General features: G+C 42.9%; 2 protein-coding genes and 2 long non-coding RNA genes across 8 annotated transcripts in view; 2 read left to right on the plus strand and 2 right to left on the minus strand.

Annotated features, from left to right (window-relative positions):
- Nucleotides 1-2113, minus strand: part of TMEM168 (transmembrane protein 168) — a 36005-nt gene extending 33892 nt beyond the window's left edge. The window contains exon 1 of one of the 4 annotated variants that reach the window (XM_048836088.2): nt 2063-2113. The gene's annotated coding sequence lies outside the window, so the exon portion shown is untranslated. Of the gene's footprint in view, nt 1-760; nt 1058-1098; nt 1241-1386; nt 1497-2062 lie in introns of those variants that run through there. The other 3 variants (XM_048836086.2, XM_075124430.1, XM_075124429.1) reach the window with 3 other exon arrangements.
- LOC142070615 (uncharacterized) lies at nt 1523-23214 on the plus strand. Of its 2 annotated transcripts, none has more exons than XR_012666518.1 (7): nt 1523-1610; nt 1928-2108; nt 13277-13382; nt 20709-20873; nt 21880-21966; nt 22262-22327; nt 22887-23214. It is a non-coding gene; the product is annotated as an uncharacterized LOC142070615 (long non-coding RNA). The 2 variants fall into 2 exon arrangements; XR_012666519.1 differs by having other exon boundaries at nt 13277-13346.
- SAMTOR (S-adenosylmethionine sensor upstream of mTORC1) overlaps nt 4547-25371 on the minus strand; it is a 61811-nt gene continuing 40986 nt past the window's right edge. The window contains exons 4-5 of the mRNA XM_048836099.2: nt 13016-13130; nt 4547-7948 (exon numbers count right to left, since the gene is read on the minus strand). Of these exons, the coding sequence (XP_048692056.1) occupies nt 7319-7948; nt 13016-13130 (745 nt within the window). The 3' untranslated portion in view covers nt 4547-7318. The remainder of the gene's footprint in view (nt 7949-13015; nt 13131-25371) is intronic.
- LOC142070616 (uncharacterized) lies at nt 13676-17902 on the plus strand. The gene is made up of 2 exons (XR_012666520.1): nt 13676-16376; nt 17310-17902. It is a non-coding gene; the product is annotated as an uncharacterized LOC142070616 (long non-coding RNA).

The raw sequence follows: 25371 nt of genomic DNA on the forward strand, positions 1-25371 counted from the left end.
CTTCCGGCCCTCTTAGGGGAGCGCGCCTTACAGTTTGGGGACTTCTATATATAGACAAGGTCTAAGTCAGAAGTTGAAGAGGTTTAACTAAAATTGGTTTCAAAACCAAATTAGGTCTTATCTAGGCGAGGCTTTTAAGGTGTCTTGTTGGAAAGTTTGACCTACGCTTCTTACTAGGTTTAACACAACCAGTTTAGCACACGCTAAATCAAGTATGCATTGTCTACACCAGACTTCTAAAATGTGTTAGTTAGAATACATAATAACGACCAATGCTCAGTTTTTGCCAGGGATTAGCCCCAGCCCTTCTAGGCTTGGCAGTCCATAGCCCTGGCACTCTGGGCTCACTACATCAGTTATGGATGTAAAACAATTGCTTGAGCCCTGGCACCTTTCAACAGAAATTAAACACTGCTAACAACATACCTATAAGACCTACACTATACAAAGCTTTAGTTAATCTGGTAAATACTCCTGTTCGAATACTCTTCTATCGATTTACAAATGAAAGTTAAACCAACATAATCTAGGTTTAAATAAAATTAAGAGTCTGCTCAGGATCTTGCACGGATTTAAAAGCACACCTTTAAACTGGTGTGTTGTGTGTTGACTAGATTTTAGTCAGACAACACAGATGAATCAAAGGCTTGTTACAAGGATGTCTGAACAATACAGTATATTGAAGAGCAACAGGGTGCGAGCATATCCTTCCTGATATCCCTGAATAGCCACCAGGAGAATCTGCATCGTAATGACCTACTCTCTTCAGGGAGGGAGACAGGAACCTTAGAAGCCAGGGTTAAGTGATTTACAACGGCTTGTCATTGTGAAGTGTCTCAGTTGTCAGCGGGGTTGGTTTTTTAGCTTGGGCTTCACATGAGGCAGACAAGCCAAAGGGATCGTCTGGCGCTAAGGTGCCCCGGCACCTTCTGCCGTCTGAGAACGGACACCCCTGCGCAGGCAGCTCTGTGGCGGCGGCGGCTGCTGCTGAGGCGAACGTGGTGCTCCGAGGCTCGCTCCCGCGCTGCGTTAACACGGTGACAGAAGCAACGTACAACCGAAAGGAAAACACGTCAGACAGGCACAGGCCTCGCCTACCCTGGAAACAAACTTCCCCTCCAGTTTCCCGCCGTCGCTCGCCCAGGCTCAGCTCCATGGGCGAGAGCCCCCCAGCAAGGCGCCCACGGCTGCTGGCGTTGTAGCTACTGTGCCACCCAGCCCCGCTCTGCACAGGGGGACCCAGTAACCCCGCGCCCCGGCCTCTCCCTAGCCCCGCCCACGCTCCTGTCCACACGCACCCCGGCCTCCCTCTCGCCGGCTCCGCACCACCCGGTCCCGCAACGGGAGCCCCGCGGAGCGGCTTAGCTCCCCCTCGCCTGGACTCACCCTGCGCCGACTCCTCGGGAAGTTCTCCACCCCCACAAGAACCGCAGCGCCGCCGCCATGTTAGCACCTCCCAGACTACGGGCAGAGCGAGGGTTCAAACAGCGCAGTACGGCACGGGCTAGCGCCCGAGCAACAACTGGCAGGCGCGCGCGCGGGCGGCCCGAGGCGAGGAGGATGGCCCCGGCCGTTTCTCCGTGGGAGGGCGCCCCGTCCCCGAAACAGCGGTGAGAGAGGCTGGGGCCTGGTGGGGTACCCCGCAGTCGGGCACCCCGATCGGAGCAGCAGCCTCCCCGCCGCCTCACCGCCCGCTCATTAGGACAAGATTGGAAGGGGGGCGGCACAGGAGTGTGAGGGAGCGAGAAATCCCATCTCCCTCGCGCCTCGGGGCCAAGCCGGGACCCAGCACGCGGGCTGACGGCGCGAGCACTGCTCCCCTCCCGCCACAGTGCCGCCACCTCCCGGCCTGGGGGGTTCGCGAGGTCAAACTGCTCCTGCAGCCCCGACTCACTGCTATACAGTATAAATCTGCCACCTCTTTCAGGGAGCTTGCTACAGTCCGGCTAAGCACAGGGCCCAGTCCCCCTTTACTCTGCCCACTGACGCCTGGAGGCAAGTGCTGCCCTTCCTTCAAAGAGTAGAATGACATTTATTGGAAAGCTGCATAACAGTATACTACCTGAAGAGATGGATGTAGCTCGAAAGCTTCTCTCGCACCCGCAGAGGTTGGTCCAGTAAAACCTATTACCTCACCCTATTGTCTCTGTCATACCCTGGGACCAATACTGCATACTGTAACTACCCCTATCCGTCTTGGCTCAGCAGTGGGATTCTGAGGGTGCAGGGACTGTTTTAGCTCATGGATGTATTTATTCCCCAAGGTTTAAAACATCACTGTCATGCTAATATTATGCAAGCAGCTGCCCCATTCAGCATCACCATGCAATGCAACTTGTGTATTCAAAGCATACATACATAAATGTACAAGTGTAGAATTCAAGAAAACAAAGTTTGCGCAATCCGTGATCATATTGAGAGGTTGAGTGTCTTCAATCTAATAGAGGGGGGTATTCAACATGGAAATGAATTCTTTTAATAGTGATAAGGGTTGTTAGAAAACTGGGCCTTTTCGTATAATATAGCTGTAATTTAAGAGTTTTTATAAAATTTCATAACATCAGGGTGATGCTACAACCTGGATACAACTTCAAATAGAGAAAATGTGCTCTAGTCTAAATCAGTCTGCTGTCTGTGAGCATTACAGAAATAAATTTGCTTTCTAAAATCGAGAAAAAAAAAACTAAGTACAAGATGCAAATTAGAAATGCCCTATGCTGACACAAACATTCAAGCAATAAGCACCCAATACTTTAAATTCTCTATAAGGAAAGCTTTTAATGTATTCCTGCACATAAAATCTGAAGTACATTAATAAAATGTAGCAAAAGTTGTTTGGTCTGAAGCTTATTTGGGCTGGATATCACTAGTTACAAAACAGTATATCAAGTTTTGAGCAAAGGAATATTGTTTTAAAAGTTCTGTATAGCTTATACAACCATGATTTCTCAATTCCATAAGGAATTTATGCAGTGGAGAGAAAGTGCATGGACCTTTAATATTTGGAGAGTGTGGGCAATAACTACAGCCTTTGAACAGAAAGCTGGTGTTTGAGTTTGTATTGAAAAAGGTGACTCAACAGTGTAGCAGAAAGGGAATGTGTAGCAGAAAGACTAGACTATGGTAACCTTTCCCACTATTAGTTAAAACTGGCAGAGTAGTTAAAAGATAGTTCTCTATTGAGAGAAGTCTCAAGAGAAAGGAACTCCCTATCCCTATTTTTGGCTCAGCTCCAGGAATACCCTTGAAATTTTTGGAGAAGACAGAAACTGGTTACTGCGCAAGTGACTGAAATCTCTTTAAAAATTAATAGTTCTTCAAGGAACCCGTCTCTTGCAACCTCTCCCTCTGGTATGTTAGTCTGCTAGTGTATCATTCACAAGTAAAACAAACATCAACAGAAGAAAGAAAAAAGAAAAGGAGTAAAATTGACCAGACTATTTACTTTGGAGTGATTTGAGCTCCAAAACTTAAAACAAGTTGTTTACTAGGCCCCTATAATAAAGAGCTATTCTGCTGATTCATGCAGATAACACCCAGGAGGGCTGTTTAAAGTTGGAACTGGAGATTTATTTTAAAAGGTTTAAGCCCCTCTTTCAAGTAGGGAGAAAAGTATGGAAAGTTTTTTGCAGGGAGCAACACTAAAAGCAGCCAAAGAACATTTGCTGCTCTTTATCAGTGAAGGAAAACCCAGTTACAGGTTAGCAGGGTGGGAACAGCATTTCCTTTCATATGGATTCTTAAATGACATCACTAGAAGTTGGTTTGTACTTCAGCTATGTATTATGCTTGGACAAGGCAGTATGAGCAGCTCTCATAATTTTGCCTTCTAAACTTCAAAAAACGCCAACAATGTATCCAGTGCTTACAGTTTATTTCCTTTCAGTGGGTTATGGGAGCCTATTTCCAAGTGGGTATGAGAAAGGAGATGTACACTCAAAACATTTTCTATGCACCTTTTAGCTTGAGAATTGCTAAAATTCCACAGAAAAATACACTCTTAAGTGGAGTCCATTGTATTAACTGAGACAAGACTCGCTACATTTTTCCTGAAATGGTTTTGGAATCCTGCATTTTCAATCTTCTGGGTCTACATTCTGCTTTCTTCACTGCCATTCTCTCTCTTCTGCACCATTAGAAAACATCTCAGAAAGTGCCTCTGTGATTGATAATGGCTGAGAGGAAACACCTATTTTAGGTGCTGCAAGGTTGTGCTCTGTAAAAGGGGCAGAGTGGTGGAGGAAAGCCCAATGTGTTCCGATCTACTGTGAGGAAGAGATTGGAAGGGAGAAACCAAAGGGAGGCATGTAGCAGACAGGAAAGAAGTGAGTTATGTTTGTTTCTGTTAACTATGAAGCAAAATTATAAAAAAAAAAAAATAGAAGTACCAAATTTTGCATTAGTTACTATTTCTTACTTTATAAAATGTAAACTCAATACTCCTCTTCAAAGTGTTTTATAAGTAATCATAATTTTATGTGGTAATGTATACTAATGACAATATAAATAGCTTGCAAGAAAAGACAACAGTTCCACTGAAACAAAACACTTTACAAAAGGCTTTTATTATTTTTTTTTAATACATGTGCTTTGTTCACAAAAGTAGTGAAATAAAGACAACATAAATGGAAACAAATATTTTGTGGTATGCCTGCTCCCCTCTCCCTGACACCTGGAGTATGGGGATCTTCTTTCACCATATCATGTACAATCATAATTTTGCAGAGTTTCAAAACCTAGCGACATTCTTCTTCAACCTCCAACACTGTATTTCTAGAAGACCATGACATCTCTCTCTTGTCTTGGGAGGCCTTAGTAGCAAAAAGCCACTTTTCCTCACGCCAGCCCAAACCCTCCATTTCTGGAAAACATTTAAGGTATTGAGCTTGGGCAGCAAAAAGAACCACAGCTTCTATAATAATCTGGGGTCCCTGATTGACAACCATAACGTTACCAAGCTGTCAGGTAGGCTGAATTCAAACATTCAATGTTTAAAACTATTTCTGTTGAGTATACCTTGGTCTGAATTCCAAGCCATCCCCATCTGAATGAATGGTAAATGGAGTGTAATTTACATTAACCAGTACAAATACATTTATGCTAGGTGGTAATAAATTTTGTATAGTTTTTTTGTGTTTCTTAAAAGGAGTACCAATTAAAATAGCTCATGCACACTTTGGAGTATAAGCAGAATCAGTAATTTCTGTAAACAACTGAGAATTTATAGCACCAACATTTAGCTTTAACATAACCACTGACTCCAGCAGTGCTCAACTGAGAAGAAGGCAGTCTTGATTCCAAGCATCTTAGTTTAGCAAAAGTGAATTTTTAAGCATTACATGTGAACATCAAGTTGTATTTAACTTAATTCAAAATACATGGTGGATTTCATTTAGATTAGGGGCCTTCTGTTAAATTTTTAATATTCTCTTAATTTACCATGAGTTCTAATTTAACACTTCCATCTAGTTTTAAGATGTTTACATTTTTAAATATAATTCTTGTTTTGTTTATAAACTGTGCCATTCATAGTTAACTACAGCAATCAAGTTTGGATGATAGGGAATTCTTTTAATCTGTGATGTGCAAGATGTACAAAAAGCTTATGTTGAAGAATAAAGCAACTTAATACAGTTCGTGAAATTTTTAGTGTAAGTAGGACCAATTGCCAAGAAGATACAGAATACAAAGAAAAAGCAATCAAGAAGCTGGAAATTGTGAAACTTCAGTGCAAAACTTCCATGGAAGTGTTTTAAAAACAAAACTAAAAATAATAAACACCTAAAAATTCACACTAGAAATGGCAATTGGTAATTTCTGACTGATGAATAAGAGATTAATTTTATATGGCCTAAAGATATTTTTTATCATTTGTGAAACTACATTTATAACACTGGATAAAAATTTTCAAGCCTATTCTAAAGTTAAAGTCTTAAAACCCACACTTCAGAACCTAATTCAAGCTACTTCTAGTTAGGTAGAAGGATTTAAGACTAACTTCAGGTACCCAGGTTTGATATTTTTGGCAATTCTTTTTAAATGGAGAGCAAAAGTATTTTAAAAAACCCACAAAAAATAACCATTACATCAGTACAGAAATTTGTCTGCAGAAGGATGTAGGTTTACTATACACATTTAAACAAAAAAGTTGAGAATGTGTACCGAGCAGATTTTGTCTGTGTCAAATTGCAGAGCAATTCTTAGAAAGTCACGAGAAGAGTGTCCAGCCAAATGCCTTATCTAGAATGGGGCCCAAATCTTGCAGACACTTAAGGATGCGCTTAACTTCACATTTGAGAGAGTGGTCAGTGAGGTTACTCACTTAAATGTATGTACATCCTTAAATATGTGTAGAATTGGGTCCTAGTATTTTTAAAATTGGCCTACTGGAGTTACTGTGTGGAAATTCTGAAATTATAAAAGAATACTTATTAGCATTTTTTCCCCACCCATAAGTATTTTGCTCTAAAACTGTGCAAAATATAATTTCAGGAGAATACAGAAAACTATCCAATGTGGGCAATACTGATATGTTAGTGCTACTATAATCATAAAATCGCAAACGCTTTCCAGCTTTGAAGTAAAAAAAGGTATCTAAACCTATCGTACTATAGCATTTGTCAGGGCTTGTCTCTCAAACACACATCTAACTTCTGTTATGCCAGTGAGGTTTTACATGTGTACACAGATGGGAGAGTATGCCCCAATACAGTATTTTGGCATTACCTCAATTAACTGAAATAGAAAGATCAACAAGATCTTTAAGTAAAACCAAATGTGCAAGTATTAAAGTTTCTTCAGCCCAAGCTTAGCCAGAATGAAACCACTTTCTGCAACACAGAACAAACTTTGTTCAATAAAAAAAAAATGGACAAGTTTAACCACCAAACAGCTTACTCCAAACTTATTTGCACATTTACTGTCAAAGTGCAAATTACTTCTCAGAAATCCACCAACTCCAGTGTCATAAACCCAACCGTATTAAGAATTAAAAATATTGAAACAAGACATTTAGCAAAATTAAGTAGAATTCACACTTCACAGCACTGAAGAAAAGAATGGTACCTTTCTGAAAAGTCCTAAAGAAAGTAACAGCAATTTATGCTATGACGTGAGTCATTCTGCATAAAATGTGTATTCTTCACTTTTTGTACAAGAATAAATTTTAAAATTCAAAAGTAGAAAAAAATAGCAAACTCTGTAAACCTTTGCATTTTCTTTATGCAAACCATTTTTTATGTAACAAGCCCATGTTAGTATAGCAAAATTTGTTAAGCAATAAAGAAGTTTGGACTTAACGGGCATTTTAACTGTTACATTAACTTGAAAGTAATATAGGATCTTCTAGCTCATAGAAAGGGACTGAGCTAGCCTGGCTTTCTCCAGAGTCTGAGTCATAAGGGGCATCAGGAAGCTCCATGAAGCTGTAAGCTAGCTGTTCATCTTCAATATCTGATCGGACATAGCAGGAAGTGCTGGAATATTCCTCATCTTCTACACTGTTGAAATCCTGTGGAATATACAGCATCCCTGGGTAGTTCCTACTAACTAAGTCACTTTTAGTTTTCAGGGAGATTTTCCTAAATGCCATTAGGTGCATGTGAGAAAACTTTGAATACTTGAAACGTTTAAAGCCCAGGGATTCTATGGCAATTTTCCAGCTTTTCATCATCATAGCATGGCGATTCTGGTGGGAGGAGTCAGGAGTGATTATAAGCAACAAGCCATTCAGCACCAGAAGTTCATGGGCCTTCTTGCAGCATATCCATCGTTGATAAGGTGATGGAAAGTAAGAAAGGAGAAGTGAGAAAACCACAACATGGAAGAGTTCTCCAGGTAGAGAATCAATGGGATTTTTCAGCTGTTTAAGAAAGGCATCTATAGCATCTTGTGCAAGCTGGAGAGGTTGCTGAATTTGAAGGTTTAAAAAGTCACATTTGTATACACTCTGGTGAGAGAAAATATTAAAATAGATTAAAATTATGCTCAGTAACAAACATTATGCAAACGCATGTGATGATTATGAAAAGACCCCTAGGTATTAAGAAGCCTTTTAATGTCTCTTGCTACTAAATTGTGCTGTAGAATCTAAAGCTACAAAAAAAAGTAAGAGTGCCAGCTATCATAGTTTCACAGAAAGCCTTCAAAATGTGAATCAATGCATTGACACCCAATAGCTCAGAAATGTGAGCTACTCATTTTAATCTCAATTGATGTCATCTCTAAAAGTTGCAGATTAAAGTGTTGCTGCTGATAATTTTGGTAGAAACATTCATCTAATGTGCTCATTCCACATTGTCTTCTTGCATCTCCAAATGTTCAAATCCACAAATGTCTCATACTCAGTTGCCAAAATCCTCTCTTTCTCCCAATGTAGCTGCACACTGTCAATGCAAAAATTGTGGCATATTAAGAAAATGTGGGACACACCTCAACACTCACGGCTCACTTTTCAATGGTAAACACTATGTAAAAGTTACTAAAGTGTGAAATAGAGAGACCATATTGTTATAAAGCTACTTGTCACTGTTTACATTAAGACTTTTCCTCTTCTGATTTTCTGTGTGTCTGTCTAGAATAATTTCTTCCTCAGAGAATGTATATAAAGTTGTAAAATGTCATTATGCTCCAGGAATCTTTCAGCTGCTTTTCACAGGCTTGCACTGTGGCATGAAGTTAACAGAGAATATATAGTAACTGGAATTAAAATCTCAGCTTCTGCCAAGGTAGCCACATTACAGGATCTGTGGTATCACTCTACCACAGTATATTTAGAATAGGATGCAACTGTGGTAACTGCATGGTATTTGTTGTTAAGAGTTAAAATAACCCCTTTGTGATTTTCAGTGTATTTACATCTGAAAATTGTACATACTTCAAGTAACATACGATCACTAGCAAAAAATTAGCAATTTATATTTTTGAAAATAGCGCTTTAGTCAGATTTGCTGATGCCTGTTAGTCTCAGATGCTGAAAAGACAGACTCAGTAAAAACCAACAGGGAAAAAGAGAAAAATTTTAAAACAATTTCAGGACTTGTTACTTAAGAGTGCTTTATCAAACTGGATTTAAGAAAAAAAAAAAGTTAACCAGTAACCGCTGTAGTTTTCCATATGCTGCTTGCCAGACTTGTGCATGTAATATGATTTTCCACATTGGCTGCTGTTGTGCTTCTGAATGAGAAGTTCTGAATATACTGTGCTTTTATATGTTGGACAGAAACGAGGAGAGAAAGCAAAAAGCTTCTTCCACCTCTTCCTCCCCCGCCTCCTAATGCAGACAACCAGCGCAAGGCTTAAATTTACTGAATGGTTCATAGGCCTTGTCCTGGATTTCTTCACAGGGGTGGGTTTTACTCAGCAAGAATAGCAAGGCCACCTGTATATTAGGTTTCCTCTTTCTGCCTTAAGGGTTTGTCTATACTGGATTAATTTTCATGTATAAAGTAAAGTGTGAATTTAAAGCAGATTAGCCTTTCCTGTTTAACGCCATATGTGAATTCTCCTACTCCAGAATGAGAGCATTCATACACGGGAGTTAATCAGAAATAACTATTTTGGAATAACTCCCTCATGCAGACAACCCCTTAGGAGTCTGATATAACCAGCCAGGGCAAATTTAACTTTGCAGTACTTTGGTGGGACGGGTTTGGCAAGCTAAAAATGATTGTTGAGCTGCCAGTATGATCTCAGTGAAAAAATCTCCCTCACAAAAGAAGAGTAACACAATAACATCTTGGGCAACAGTTTTTCCCCAAACAAGGGATATTGAGTCAGCTCCCAGAGCATCCAACTAGGTGTTGTATTGTACCTCTAGGTTCTTCCTGCAATTTTACTACAATCCAGAGAACAAAAATGCATTTTCCTATCTTGTGATTTCTTCCTCACCGCCATGCTCTGTTTTGTCTTGAGACATAAAACTAACAGAACGGGAGAACTTCAATTTACCACCTACAACTGACCTCTTTTTCCCCACCAAGAACATTTTCTGCCATCTGACAGATTCACAAAAAGATTTTGCCTTTAAAAAACTTGATCCAAAAAAGAAAGAAAATGGATTAACAAGAAGCTTTACTTGATCTTTTGACTTTTAACTGCACTCTTCACCTTTCCCTGCCCGTTTTTGTTTTTTCATTTGGTATTGTTCAGAAAGAAAAGTCAAGTCCTCAGGGATAGGAGAAACTGAACTCTTATTACTATTAATGTTATAGTAATACAAAAGTAATAAATACAGCAACAAAACTCTAACATCCTAAAAACCCTAATTCTCAGAATACGGCATCCACATTTAAGATTTTGCAATTTACAAACTTGACCTTTAACTCCTGCTTTGTTTGCTGTGTCTCCGCTAGTTTCTACTCCACGACAGAGTTTACTCTTCACCCCATTACTAGTTTCCATAGTAGCCTCTTTACACCTTTTATGGGTCAAATAATGAAGGTCATGTAAGTACTTAAACATCTCCACTTCTTATTGCCTGACATGGATTAAGATCCATGAGTTACATTAGTAGCATCTTAAAGTTTATAAGTCATCTAGGCATCCTTTCAAGAATAGTTATTCATTGCTATCTGATCTCACATTCTTCTACGCAATTACAAAGAACCTTACTTGAACTATGATCTTATTGAAAATGCATGATTATTTTCAGACTGTGTAATTAGTTTTGCTAAGTATGTCTGGAAATTTACATTTCTTTATATACTAGCGGATACTAGTGTTAAATTGTACAGAAAAATATATCTAGGACTTGCACAGACAAATTTTTCTATGATAACCTTAATTAGTTTTTAAAATGGGGGAAAAAAAACCAACAGTAAGGGTTCATGGACCAAGGGCTAGATCCACAAAGAGATTTAGATATTGTATGGGGGCAGAGAGATGAAATGACTCTGTGGCCTAGTGGTTAGAACACTCACCTGGGAGGTGAGAGCCCCAGGTTCAATCAACTTCACCAAATGAGGCAGGGGTGGGCGGGAACTGAACTGAATTCAGGTCTTCCACATCCACGGAGAGTGCTCTAACCACTGGGCTAAAAGTTAGAGCTCATCTATAAAGAGATTTAGTGCATGCCAATCCACAGTGTAAGGGCTTGTCTATATCTGCAGCTGCACAGATGCAGCAGTGCCACTGCAGTGTGTGCGAGAGGAGGTAGCTATATCAGAGGGAGAAGCTCTCCTGCCAACATAGCACTGTCCACACCAGCACTTACGTCATGCAGGAGGGTGATTTATTCACAGCACTGAGTGACATAAATTATGCCAACATAAGCTGTAGTGTAGACATAAGCTTAGTCTACAGTGTAGTAGCTTGCTGCACATTGTTGTTATGCGGACGCTGCTGCAGCACACTAAAGTTCCTTAGTGCAATCTGACCTACTGCTGTAACAGACATCAGAGTTTACCAGCAACAGGTAAAAGCACACTACAGAACTTTTAGCATACAGCAACAGGGTCCACACAGTGACTGAGTGTGTGGCAGGTTAGCGCACTGTAGAATTAAACCCTGTCTTACCAAGCACCAAGTCTCTGTGTGGGCAAGTCCTTATGAGTGAGGCATACCTGTCACTTCTCCCTCACAAGCCGTGTTATGTGAGGGTTAGGAGTGCTCGGAGCACACCAATCGGATTGGGTCCTACAGGCAAGATAGACAGGGAATGTCTAGTTAGAGGATCCTGCTGGGGCTTAGGCATGAGATAGGCACCCAGACACCTAGACTGAGGCAGTTATGCACATACTCACTGGAATAACGTAGCTTAAGCACCTACAGTTGAGCAGCAACTGAGCTGAGCATCTCAGTAGTGTTTAAATGTTGACTTAGGCACAAATCCTTTTAGGGATCCAGCATCGAGTCTGGTGATCACATCAATATGCAGTGCATGCACGGCCTAAACACTGCTATACAGCAGCAAACAATAAGCCTTCACACAAAGCAGCAGCAAACAACGGAATGTACATCTTTGCTGAAGGACAGCATTATCCTCAAGCTGTTAATGTTACTGAATCCACATCTATCCTATATATTCCTGACTTAACACCCACTGTGAACTACTGTCTGGATTAGTATCAAAGAATATGAAGGCTGAAATATTACTGTGTTTAAATATGACAACTCCCTCGGTTTTCAATCAAATTTGGTCATACTACTGATTTGACTAGCACTACTCTCAGTGGCTGCTTTTACATTTTTACTTTGTCTTCACAAAGATTAGTTGTAATATTTATTAGCTTCTAATTACATTTCTAAAATAAAAGATATGAAATTGCTCATTCACTTCAGGATTCTTGGAGTCAGTGGATGTGGTTAAAGATTTAAAATAAAAATCTATGCCTTTCTGTATCTTCTCATCTCCCTCCCACTCTCTTGTGACTCACTCTTGTTGAAGGCACTGTTATTCTGTTAGAGTCTGGTTAATCCTCACTAACATAAGTAAGGCCAAAACGGGGAGACAAAAGCAGTACATAATGATAACAGCAAGTTAAAAACATTTCAGGACTTTTCCAAAACACAGAGGTTGCACTGGTTTAATTAAGGATATTGTGTGTTGCACAGATTTAATTAAGCCTGTGCAATTTTGTGTGGGGCCACAAATGTTAACTTCAGCCATAAATTCTGTGGTGTTTGTTGCATCCAGCCAACGGCTCTGATTATAGTATATTTACCATATTATAAATTGGATAAAAAGTAATTTGTCTTCTCTTTCCTGTTCTTAGCTAATGAAAAATGAAACAACCTTTAAAAATATACTGCATGTCTATGGGATTTGCCAGTTTTGTTTCTTGTTTAACACTAAAGATTCATATTATAGAGGCTTGACCAATGTGATAATATTGATAAACTTAGATTGTTTCAACAAACTTGAGATATTTCCTTCCTCAATCCCCCCGTCCTCCAGAAGCCAAACAGAATACCTGCTTTTAAAAACAGACCCATATTCCCTTAAGTCTTACACTTTAGAAAGTACCCCTAAAATACATAATTCAAACTAAAAATAAATTCAGTAAACATTACATACCTCAACAGCTGGGACAATGTCTATACCGACAGTCAAGAATTCTTCAAACTTCAGAAATGGATTAAAGCAGCTGCCAACATCAAGTAATCTAATTTTTCCTGAGGGGGGCAGCAACCTAAGAAAGTAGAAATTCAGTTTTATCAAATGCTATTTGTTAAAAGGTATATTTGGAATTAGACAATTGGAGCAAAAGACGGTTATGTAGAACATTAAGTGCCGACTAAATAGAGGGGAAAATTATTTATTATTTGTACTCTGAAGTTGCCTAGAAGCAGCCCATTGTGCTAAGAAGATGGTCCATGCCCTGAAGACGGTACAACCTAACCATAAGGTGAGAGACAACAGCTGAACACAATGGAGAGACCAGGTAGGGAGCACAAGGCAACAATTCTGATCAGCATGATAAATACTGAGTTTTGTGTCTGATGCTTTACTCTTGGTGATATGAATCAATTTATTTTTCAAACATACGTTCTCCTGAGGGCACTGACTGAACCAGAATTACCAAAATGAAAAGGCTGAGGATGATATTACACCAACATGTTACAATAACTAAAAAGAGATTTAGGAATACTGTGTATGTTTTGAATAACCTGGCTTTTGTTAGTCTGATTTCTGTAGTAGTTGCACTAGTTTCATACTATGGTTAAAATACAACAAACAAAACAAACAAACTATAAATAAAATCTCTAGTAAATACATAAAGGTTTAAATATTATTTCACATGAAGCATTTTTGTCCTCTTTGTAAAGAACCATGCACACATGACACTAATAATTTTACACACACAAACTAGAAGTAGTGAGGTTAAAGAAAAAAATGTATACAGTGTTTCACAAAAAAGTGTCCTCACAGTGAGATTTATTATTTGTGTTGTCTCAATGTCTACAGGCAGAAATCAGGCCACTGTAAATGTCCAATGTTAGCTTCACTGTCAATGCTGTATATATAGCAAAATGACAACAGTACTCTTAATTGCAGAATTTAAGTTTTTATTTCACATAATTTGGATAATTATTGGAATACACTGCTGTTTTATCAGAAATATATAGCATTAGAATCATAGAATATCAGGGTTGGAAGGGACCTCAGGAGATCATCTAGTCCACCCCTCTTCAATCCCCAATTTTTGCCCCAGATCCCTAAATGGCCCCCTCAAGGATTGAACTCACAACCCTGGATTTAGCAGTCCAATGCTCAAACCCCTGAGCTATCCCTCCCCCCAATAAGTCTAATAATTTTAGACTTACATTTAAAACTATTTTTGCTATGTACATTACAACCTAGTTAAATAAACTATTCAGATCTATCTTTGTATGACAGCCCCCCAGATTACAGAATCTGCCAATATGTGTATCATCCTTATACAATTCAAGGTTTTTTTTTAAAGTTAATTTAATGTTTAGAAAGGACTTAAATTTGTAACCTGCATCCAAGGAAAAATAGCAAACAGGTGATAAAGTTACTAAAGTTACTACCTGACTGTAATCCAAAATCTTATTCTAAACTAGAGATGAACATTTTTACTATTGACTAGAGTTGCTCACAATATTTTGAAGAGAAAGTTAACACAGTTAGTACTAATTACCCTGATCACTGACGGGGGTGGGCTTTTTGTCACACCTATTGTTTTAAAATGTTAGATAGTAAACCTTTGGGGGACTGGACCATGTGTTTCATATCTCCATACTTCGGTCCCAGTCTGAACCTGCAACATAAAAAAGGAATTAATTTACGTACTTGTAATTTCTGAAGCATCAGCCCAGGTGTCATACCTTCATCACTGTTTAGGTGTCCATTATTTTTAAATGATTTTGGCTTTGGCACTCTTTTGGATGGTATGATAAGAAGGACTTTTAGAGGTATAAAGAAAGCAGAGTAGCTGCATCTACAAATTAGATAGTTAGAGAAATACCTCACTCTTAATGATTCCACAGTCTCTGACAAATTTGTAGTTAAGAAAAATGAGTTTAGTGTGATCAAACAATTATGCAAGGGCTAACTGGCCTCACAGCTTGAGGTAGAGGGGGGAAAAAAATCATCCTTTTCGCAGAGAGCTCTTGCAGGGAAAAAATATCAGAATTTTAAGAGACATGCAGTGCTTTCACTTCCTTCCACATCAAAAGAAAACAACATTTTGAAATACATTAAGGAGGACAAAAGAAGAAGTTACTCACCACAATGGTTCTTCAAGATGTGTCCCCCTACGGGTGCTCCACTGTAGGCATGTACATGGCCCTGGACCACTGATTGGAGAACTTCAACAGCAGTACGTCCGGCCTGCCACGAGACCGGCCAGCGTCCACAGGCACCCTCCTCAGTTCCCTCTCTACTGCAAAATCAACTAGTGGAACTCCAAAGTAGAGGGGAGGACAGTGGGTCGTGGAGCTCGCATAGGGACACATCTCTAAAAACCATTACTGCTGAACAAACTGAACAACAACTTCTTATTAGCCCTGGTCTACTCTATGGGGCTAAGTGTAGGTCGAATTTAGCCACGTTAGGTCGATTTTAAAATAAATGTGTCTACAGTCACAACCAACCCTGTTCAGTCAACCTAAAGGACTCTTAAAATCGACTTCTGTACTCCTCCCCGGCAAGGGGAGTAGTGCTAAAATAGACTCCTGGGTCAAATTTCGGGTAGTGCAGACACAATTCAACAGCATTGGCCTCCAGAAGCTAACTCAGTGTGCTCCAATGTGACCACTATGGACAACGCTTTGAACTTCGATGCACTAGCCAGGTACACAGGAAAAGCCCTGGGAAATTTTTGAATTTCATTTCCTGTTTGGTCAGTGTGGTGAGCTCAGCAGCTCAAGCGACCATGCAGTCCCCCCAGAATTGCAAACGAGCACCAGCACGGATCGAAAGGGAGACACTGGATCTGGTTGCTGTATGGGGAGAAGAAATCTGTGCAGGCTGAACTCTGATCAAAAAGAAGAAATGCTAATATATGTGCCAAAATCGCACAGGGCATGGTGGAGAGAGGCTACAACAGGGACACACAGCAGTGCTGCGTGAAAGTTAAGGAGCTCAGGCAAGCCTCCCAAAAGACAAAGGAGGCAAATGGTAGCTCCGGGTCAGAGCCCCATACATGCCACTTCTGTGATCAGCTGCATGGCATTCTTGGAGGGGACCCTACCACTACCCCACCACTGTCCTTGGACACCTGCAAGGGGGGAGTCTCATGCAACAGGAAGGAGGATTTTGTGGATGAGGAAGGAGGAGGATGAGAATGAGAATGCACAGCAGGCAAGCGGTAAATCCGTTCTCCCTGGCAGCCAGGATCTTTTCATCACCCTGGAGCCAATATCCTCCCAAGGCGGGATCCCTGATCCTCAAGTCAGAGAAGATACCTCTGGTGAGTGCACATTTGTAACTAGAGTACAGGGTTTAAAAGCAATAGTGTTTAATGTTTGATTTGCTCTGAAGAATTGGGATGTATTCGCGGGCAGTACAGCTACTGGAAAAGTCTGTTAACATGTTTGGGGACGGAGCGGGAATCCTCCAGGGACATCTCCCTTAAGCTCTCCTGGAGGTACTCTGAAAGCCTTTCCAGAAGGTTTCTGGGGAGGGCTGCCTTATTTCGTCCTCCACAGTAGGACACTTTACCACGCCAAGCCAGTAACAAGTAGTCTGGAATCATTGCAGCACAAAGCATGGCAGCAAATGGTCCTGGGTTTTGGTCGCATTCAAGCAACATTTGGTCTATATCTTTCTGTGTTAGCCTCAGGAGAGTGACATCATTCACGGTCACCTGGGTGAAATAGGGGAATTTTTGTAAGGGAACAGTAAAAGGACCCCGTTCATGCTGGGCTGTTTGCGCTTGGCTAAAAAGGATCATTCCCGAGAACTGCCACGTGGCGCGGGGAGGGGTGAAGGGATCATCCCAGAGAATAGCCATGCGGTGGGGTGAGGGGAGGTGCGCGCTGCACATCCACCCGAAAACCACAGTCCCTCCTTTTAAATGTGAAACCCAACTAGCATTGCTTGCTACAGGAAAGGAGGGCTTTGCAGTTTGAAACCATTCCCACATGTTATGAAGGTGTAAGATGACAAGCCCGTGTACCCTTTGGCTTATCATGGCTGCCTGGAAACCGAATTCTGCTGCCCAGCCATATGTGATGTGTCACCATACTGGCAGGCACTCAATATAAAAGGCAAAATGCGACCTTGTACCTAAAGCACATGTGCGGTCTGCTGTGAATTGATTGATTCATTGTGAAAGAGTTTCCCTTTTGTTCTCAGAAACGTTATCTTAAAATTTTACTCTCCCTTTTTATCACCCCCCCAGGTGCAAATGTTTCTACGCTCCCCCTATCATCTCCGTCCCTGAGGTTATCACAGATTAGAAGGTGAAAAAAAATGCACTCGCAATGACATGTTTTCCGAGCTCATGCAGTCCTCCCGCACTGATAGGGCACAGCTTAACGCACGGAGGCATTCAGTGGCAGAGGCACTAAGGAAAGCATTAAGTGACTGCGATGAGCAGAAGCAGGAGGCGATGCTGAAGCTAATGGGGGAGCAAACTGACATGATGAAGCGTCTGTTGGAGCTGCAGGAATGCCAACAAGAGCACAGACCCCTGCTGCATCCATTGTATAACCGCCTGCCCTCCTCAAGTTCCATATCCTCCTCACCCAGACGCCCAAGAACGCGGGGGGGCAGGCTGGCTGGCTCCGGGCACCCAGCCACTCCACTCCAGAGGATGGCCCAAGCAACAGAAGGCTGCCATTCAAACAGTTTGGATTTGTAGTGTGGCTACAATAAGCAATGTGGCCTTGTCCTTCCCTCCTCCCCCAACCCACCCCACTCGGGCTACCTTGTCCGTTCTCAATTTTTTAAAAAAATTAATAAATAAAGAAAGAATGCATGGTTTCAAAACAATTTACTTTATTTCCTTTGCCAGCTGTGATCAAAGGGGGGAGGGTGGCTGGCTTACAGGGAATTAAAATCAACAAAGGGGGAGGGTTTGCAGCAAGGAGAAACACAATGTAGTCTGGCCAGTCACGAAACTGGTTTTCAAAGCCCCTCTGATGCGCAGTATGCCTAGCTGTGCTCTTCTAATTGCCCATGTGTCTGGCTGCTCAAAATTGGCCGCCAGGCGATTTGCCTCAACCTCCCACCCCGCCATAAACGTCTCTCCCTTACTCTCACAGATATTACGGAGCATACAGCAAGTAGCAATAACAATGGGAATGTTGGTTGTGCTGAGGTCTAACCTAGTCAGCAAATAGCACCAACGAGTTTTCAAACGTCCAAAGGCACATTCTACCACCATTCTGCACTAGTTCAGCCTATAGTTGAACTGCTCCTTACTACTGTCCAGGGTGCCTGTGTACAGCTTCATGAGCCATGGGAGCAAGCGGTAGGCTGGGTCCCCAAGGATAACTACTGGCATTTCAACATCCCCAACGGTAATTTTCTGGTCTGGGAAGCAAGTCCCTTCTTGCAGCTGCTTGAACAGCCCAGAGCTCCTAACGATGCGAGTATCATGCACCTTTCCCGGGCATCCCATGTTGATGTCAGTGGAATGTCCCTTGTGATCCACCAGTGCTTGCAGCACCATTGAGAAGTACCCCTTGCGGTTTACATACTGGTTGGCAAGGTGGTCTGGTGTCACGGTAGGGATATGCGTTCCGTCAATTGCCCCACCACAGTTAGGGATTTCCATTGCAGTAAAGCCATCCACTATGACCTACACATTTCCCAGAGCCACTACCCTTGATAACAGAATGTCAGGGATTGCACTGGCTATTTGGATCACAGCAGTCCCCACAGTAGATTTGCCCACTCCAAACTGATTTCTGACTGACCGGTAGCAGTCAGGTGTTGCAAGCTTCCACAGGGCTATCGCCACTCGCTTCTCAACTGTCAGGGCAGCTCTCATCCTGGTATTCCTGCACTTCAGGGCAGGGGAAAGCAACTCAAAGTTCAAGGAACGTGGCCTTATGCATGCAAAAGTTTCGCAGCCACTGTGAATCATCCCATACCTACAACACCATGCAGTCCCACCAACCTCTGCTGGTTTGCCGGGCCCAGAATCGGCATTCCACTGTATCAACCAGTCCCACTGTCACCACCATGTCCAACTGCCACAGCCCATGCTTTCAGAAATGTCTGTGTCCATGTCCTCCTCACAATTATCCTCGTGCTGGCATCTCTTAGCTAGGTTCTGCACATACTGCAGGATAATGCGCAAGGCGTTTACAATGCTCACAACAGCAGCAGTGAGCTGAGCGGGCTCCCTACTTGCCGTGCTATGGCATCTGTACGGGTAACCCAGGAAAAAAGGCATGAAACGATTGTCTACTGTTGCTTTCACGAAGGGAGGGAGGGAAGGACCCAAAACCACCTGCAACAATGTTTTTGCCCCATCAGGCATTGGGAGCTTAACCCAGAATTCCAATGGGCAGCAGAGACTGCAGGAACTGTGGGATAGCTACCCACAGTGCACCACTCCATCAGTCGATCCTAGCCACGGTATTGAAGATGCACTCCGTCAACTTAATGCGTTTAGTGGGGACATACACAATCGACTGTATAAAATTGATTGCTAAAGATCGACTTCTATAAAATCGACCTAATTTCGTAGCGTAGACATACCCTTTGAGTAGTGTCCCTATGGGTGCTCTACTGTAGGTGACTCCCAAGCAGTACCCACCACTGGAGGCTGGGACTTTGGAGTAGAGGCTGATAGAGATGACAGTACTATGGCACCAAATTGGGCATCTGTAGCCAAGTCCCCTAAAATAGCATAATATTCTGCAAAGGTATGCGCAGATGCCCAGGTAGCTACTCTGCAGATCTCAGATATAGGAATACGCTTTGAGAAGGCATCAATGAGGAGACTGACCTGGTGGAATGCGTGCGTATTGAGGATGGAGGTATCACCCCACGTAGTTGGTAGCAGAGTTTAATATAGCCAGAGACCCACATGAAGAACCTCTGAACTGAGACGACTGCACCTTTCAATCTATCCACAACAGAGAGGAAGAGTCTCAGAGATTTTCTAAAGGCCTTTGTCCTGTCCAAATAGAAGGCCACAGCTCTTCTCACGGCGAGAATATGGAGGATGGCTTCCCTGTTGTCCTCATGAGGTTTGGGATAACATGTTAAAAGCTGAATAAGTTGATACATGTGAAATGCAGAAGTCACTTTAGGGGTGAACTTCAGATGTGGTCTGAGTGTGACCTTATCAGAGAAGAACACATTAAAGGGGAATATGCCATCAAGGCTCTCTCATCTCCCCTATTCTTAAGGCTGAAGTGATGGAAATGAGGAACACCATCTTCATGGAAAGGTGAGTTAGTAAACAAGTGGCCATGGGTTCAAATGGCGGTCTAGTCAGCCCTTTTAAACACTAGACTTAGGTTCTATTGGGAGTGGGGGGCCTGGGTTGTGGGAAGAGGTTTGCTTTGAAACCTCTTTGTAGTTGGGTGGCAAAAGGTTGAATAGCCTTCTACCTGCCAGTAAAAAGTTGTGATTGCTGCTAAATGAACCTTCAGGGAGTTAATAGAGAGACCCGATTTCTTTAAGGTTAACAGGTAGTCTAAGACCACCGGTAGGGTGGCTATATTAGATGTGACACCCTTGGGTTGGCACCAGATCTGGAACCTCTTCCATTCCTGGAGGTAGGTACAATGAGTAGTGCTCTTTCTACTGTGTAATAGCAGCTCCTGTGCCTCCTCAGAGCGAGATATCTCTATGTGCCAAATCTATGAAGAAGCCACGCTGAGGCACAGGATCCACAGATTGGGGTGGAAGGTTCGTCCCTCATTCTGCAACAGGAGGCAAGGAGTGACCAGTAGAGTCATTGGTGGACAAAATGCCAGTTGCAGCGGTTTGCGTGACACAGGTGAGGGTGATCAGAATAATATTGTTCCCTTTTTATCTTGAACAAGACCTTCGGTAATAGAGGGAATGGGGGAAAAAGGTGTAAAGTAGGCCCTTGACTCAAGGAAGGAGAGTGTCTCCCAAGAAGCGTCGTCCAATTCCCGCCCTGGAGCAGTACAGTGGACATTTCTTGTTCTGATCAGTAATAAATTTATTACTGGTGTCCCTCATTGTCAGACTATGTCGTGTACAATAGCCAACTATCTCCCATTCATGTGGGAATTTGTGGCTGAGATAGTCAGCCACGGATTTGTATATTCCTGGTAGGTAGGCTGCTGATATTAAGATGCTGTGGGAGATGCACTAATTCTCTGTGCATAGAACCTATGGAACGAGACCTTGCACCTCCCTGTCGGTTTATATAGTACATGCAGGCCATGTAGTCTGTCATGACCTTTGTATGCTTGTCCTTAATCAGTGGGAGAAAGTGAGCATACGTGTTTCTGACTGCTCGGAACCTGAGCAGGTTGATATGGAGACGTGTCTCCACAAGAGACCATATGCCCTGTATTTTGTGACCACTGAGATGCGCGCCCCATCCTCTAAGGGATGAATCGCTAATCAGGAGTAGAGATGGGGAGGATTGAATAAACGGGATTCTTGTAAAGATGTCTATCAGGTTCTTCCACCAGTTATGGGATAGTTTGACCCTGGTGGGCACTGATATAAGTTTATTTATGTTGTCTCTGTTTGGCTTGTAAACTGAACTGAATCATGCTTGAAGGCATCTCGTTCATAGTCTGACATGAGCAATAACCGATGTGTCTGTGGCCATGTGTCCCAGAAGCTGGAGGCAATGCTTGGCTGAAATTTGGGGCCTGGATTGCACTGTTTCTATCAAAGAAGAGAGATTGACAAATCTGTGATGTGGGAGTACCACCTTTGCCTGAATGGAGTCTTGGTCGGCTCCTATGAAATCTAGGATCTGCACTGGTATTACAGGTCAATTTTTGTTTGTTTATCTGTAGACCCAGATTTAGAAACAGGTTGCATGTGACCTGAGTGACCCGTTGGACCTCTGTGCAGGACCGTGCCCTGAGAAGGCAATCATCCAGGTAAGGATAAAACATTATGCCCTGAGAGCGTAAGTGGGCTGCTACTATCGAGAGGACCTTGGGGTCCAATGAGAAGCCAAAAGTGTGTGGTCCTGGCCCAGTGTGAGTCTGAGGTAACGCCTGTGACTTGGTATGAAAGAAATGTGGAAGTATGCATCTTGAAGGTTGAGGACTGAGAACCAATCTCCTTCTAATGCTGGGATGATCGTTGATTGAATTTTTGTGCTTTGACATATCTATTGAGCACTCAGAGGTCCAATATGGGTCCCCAACCTCTCTTTCTCTTTGGTACCAGAAAGTTCTACTGCAAAATCGAAACCAACACCTGCACCTGCAGCCTGTCAGCATAAATGCATTGTTTGTGAGTATAATTGCACAAATAAGGGAAGCAATAAATCAACCCTCAGTACTGCTCTAGTTCACCTTTGTTTGTGGTTATTTCTTGGCTGGCCCAAGAATGGGTAACAAGATGTACCACCATAGGCTCTATAGCTCCTACACTGAAGAGATGGCTTAGCTCTTGATGTAGTTAGACTCTTGTGAGAAGGGTCCCTGAAGAGGGACAGGGAAGGGAGAAGTGGATAGCATATGTATTCTAGATTATTTCCAACACCCATTTGTTGCAGATTATCTGTTCCCAGGTACTGCAGAACAGGGTAAAACAGTCTCTGAAAAGAGGAGTGGGGTTTTCCAGGGTAAGATAGCAAGAAGAGTATTCTACAGGTGCCTCGACCAACACATAAAACTGTGGCTTCAAAGTTGAGGGCTAAAACTAAGTCAGTTGTGGTCCTGATTGCTTTTGCTTGGGGAACTTAGATTTCTTTCTCTGTGGCTCATAAGAGCTCTGTGATGAGTATTGAGATGTGTACTATGATGACTGGGGTTTAAACTGCAACTGAGGGCTGTATTTTCTCTTGTAGGCCGGCATGTATATCCCTAGGGATTGAAGAGTCACCCAAGAATCCTTCAACATGTGATGGGATGCATCTGTCTTTTTGGCGAACAGCTTCTTTCCCTCAAATGGAAGGTCCTCCACCATGCTTTGGATCTCTTTACGGAAGCTGTACAAAGGCAGCCATGAAGCCCTTCTCATAACCATGGCCGTGGAAATTGAACATGCAGCCATGTCTGCTGAATCTAATGTAGACTGGAGAGACGTTTTCACGACCAGCTGTCCCTTGTTAATTGTGGCCATAAATTGGTCTTTGTGGGAGTCCAAGAGCTGATCAATAAAGGAACCTAGTTTCACATAGTTCTGGTAGTCATATGTGGCTGACAAGGCCTGGTAATTTGCTTCCTGGAACTGAAGAGTGGCTGATGAATGTGTTTTTCTGCCAAACAGGTCCATATGTTTCCCATCTTGGTAATACGGGGTGGGTTTAAACTGGCATTGACAGCCCCTCCAATTAACTACATCCACAATGAGGGAATTTGGAGGTAGGTGGGAAAATAAAAATTCGGTGCCCTTCACCGGCACATAATGCTTTTTGTCCACCTGTTTGCATGTTGGCAGGATGGATGCTGGGGTCTGCCATATAACTCTGGCAGGATCCAGAAGTGCCACTCTGGCAGAGATGGAAGAGTGTAGAATGTGCACCAGTTTGCGGTGAAGCTCTGCCACTTCATACAGCTGTATTTGCAGGGCTTCTGCCACCCTCTGAGTAAAGTCCTGGAATGATTTAAAGTCATCCACCATGGATGGCGGAGAGGGCATCACCACCTCATCAGGCGAGGATGATGAAAGACAGGTTGAAGAGTGTCTTCCTTTTCTGCCTCAGCTTCAACTTCCTCCACCAGTTGTTCAGGAGGTTCCAACCCCTTTGACGCTGCAGCTGGAGGAGGATGGTATGCTACGCTAGGGGCCTGGGAGACTTGTTGTCTCTTGGCCCCACCTGGGATCTCAATATGGCCATTGAGGGTGGGGGGCTGGCAGCTGAGACAATGGCTGTCCAAAACATGGAGTGTGAGGGTCAGGCGAGTGGTATGCCTGGTGTCCATGATGAAATTGGGACTCATAGGGTGGGTAGGACAAGAGAGAGAGAGTGCCCCAGCCCTGACTCTTGCACCCCCCACATCCCCACCCTGAGTACCAAATGGGAGCTCCAGCACCTCCCCCCCACACACATTCCCACCTGCACCCCTCCCACCAAATGGGAGCTGCCCAGGTAAGCGTTCCACACCCAAACCTCCTGCCCCAACCCTGAGCCCCCTCCCTCATTCTAGCTCCTGGCCAGACCCTACACCCCAACCCCCAGCCTGCTCCTTCACCCCCAGCCCTCTGCTCAGTGCACTTCCACCTTCAGCTCAGTGCAGAGAGAGAGGAAGAGAATGGCCAGAACCAGGGAGGAGGCAGGTACTCACTGTATGTGGGCAGGTCTGGGACCCCAGACCGGCAGCTGGCTGAGCAAGTCCGGCAGCTGGGATCCCGGCTGACAGGAGCCGGTGGATGGAACCCATGAGCGGCAGCGGGCTGAGCCACTCAACCCACTGCCGGTCTGGGGTTCTGGCTACCGGCCCCTTGCCAGCCGGGGTCCTGGCTGCAGGCCCCGCTCAGCAGCCTCACCTCAGCAGCGGGCTGAGTGGGCCGGCGGCGTAAGATCAACATTTTAATTTAATTTTAAATGAAGCTTCTTAAACATTTTGAAAACCTTGTTTCTTTTACAATACAACAATAGTTTAGTTATATAATATATAGATTTATAGAGAGAGACACCTTCTAAAAAACATTAAAATGTAATACCGGCACGTGAAACCTTAAATTAAAGTGACTAAATGAAGACTCGGCACATCACTTCTGAAAGGTTGCCAACCCCTAATTTAGGTTAAGCACAACCTTTTCTAAGGAAGGAAAAAAATGCATCACCAAGACAGAATGGTGCATTTGATATTCTGATTTTAAGCTGAAAAGCACCTTGGAGGAAAACTATAGATCATAGATCATAACTCTGAAGCACCAGTGGAGACATGCAGACAAAATATCCCTGCCATTTTATTTTTGTACAGTAACATTTATTGTACCCCACGTTAGGTAAAATTTAGTACACTTAGTTCACTATAAGTTTAATAATTGTATTCATAACTTCTTAATCAAAAAGGTTGGCTGCCAACAGCTGCTACCATTAGGGTCCCTGGGCCGGAACCTGGAGTAGAGGGTGGGCCTGGGTTCCCCTCAACCCACCACTACAGAAACACCTCCTGGGATGGGAAAACAGGCCCCTGTCAGAACAGGAGGCTAAACTGCTTTTGCATGAGGCCAATTGCATGTAGGAGCAATAAAGACTGTGGGAATTCTCTCACCAACCTCCATTGCTGGCTTATGATGAAAAGGGCTCAGTAGACTGTACCCCTGGCCCTAGAGACTACGTGGAGGGTTGCAGTGAGCCTCTGAACCTAGCATGAAGCGCA

This window comes from Caretta caretta, chromosome 1 (genome assembly GCF_965140235.1).
Source record: "Caretta caretta isolate rCarCar2 chromosome 1, rCarCar1.hap1, whole genome shotgun sequence".
In the NCBI taxonomy this organism is placed as follows: Eukaryota; Metazoa; Chordata; order Testudines; family Cheloniidae; genus Caretta; species Caretta caretta.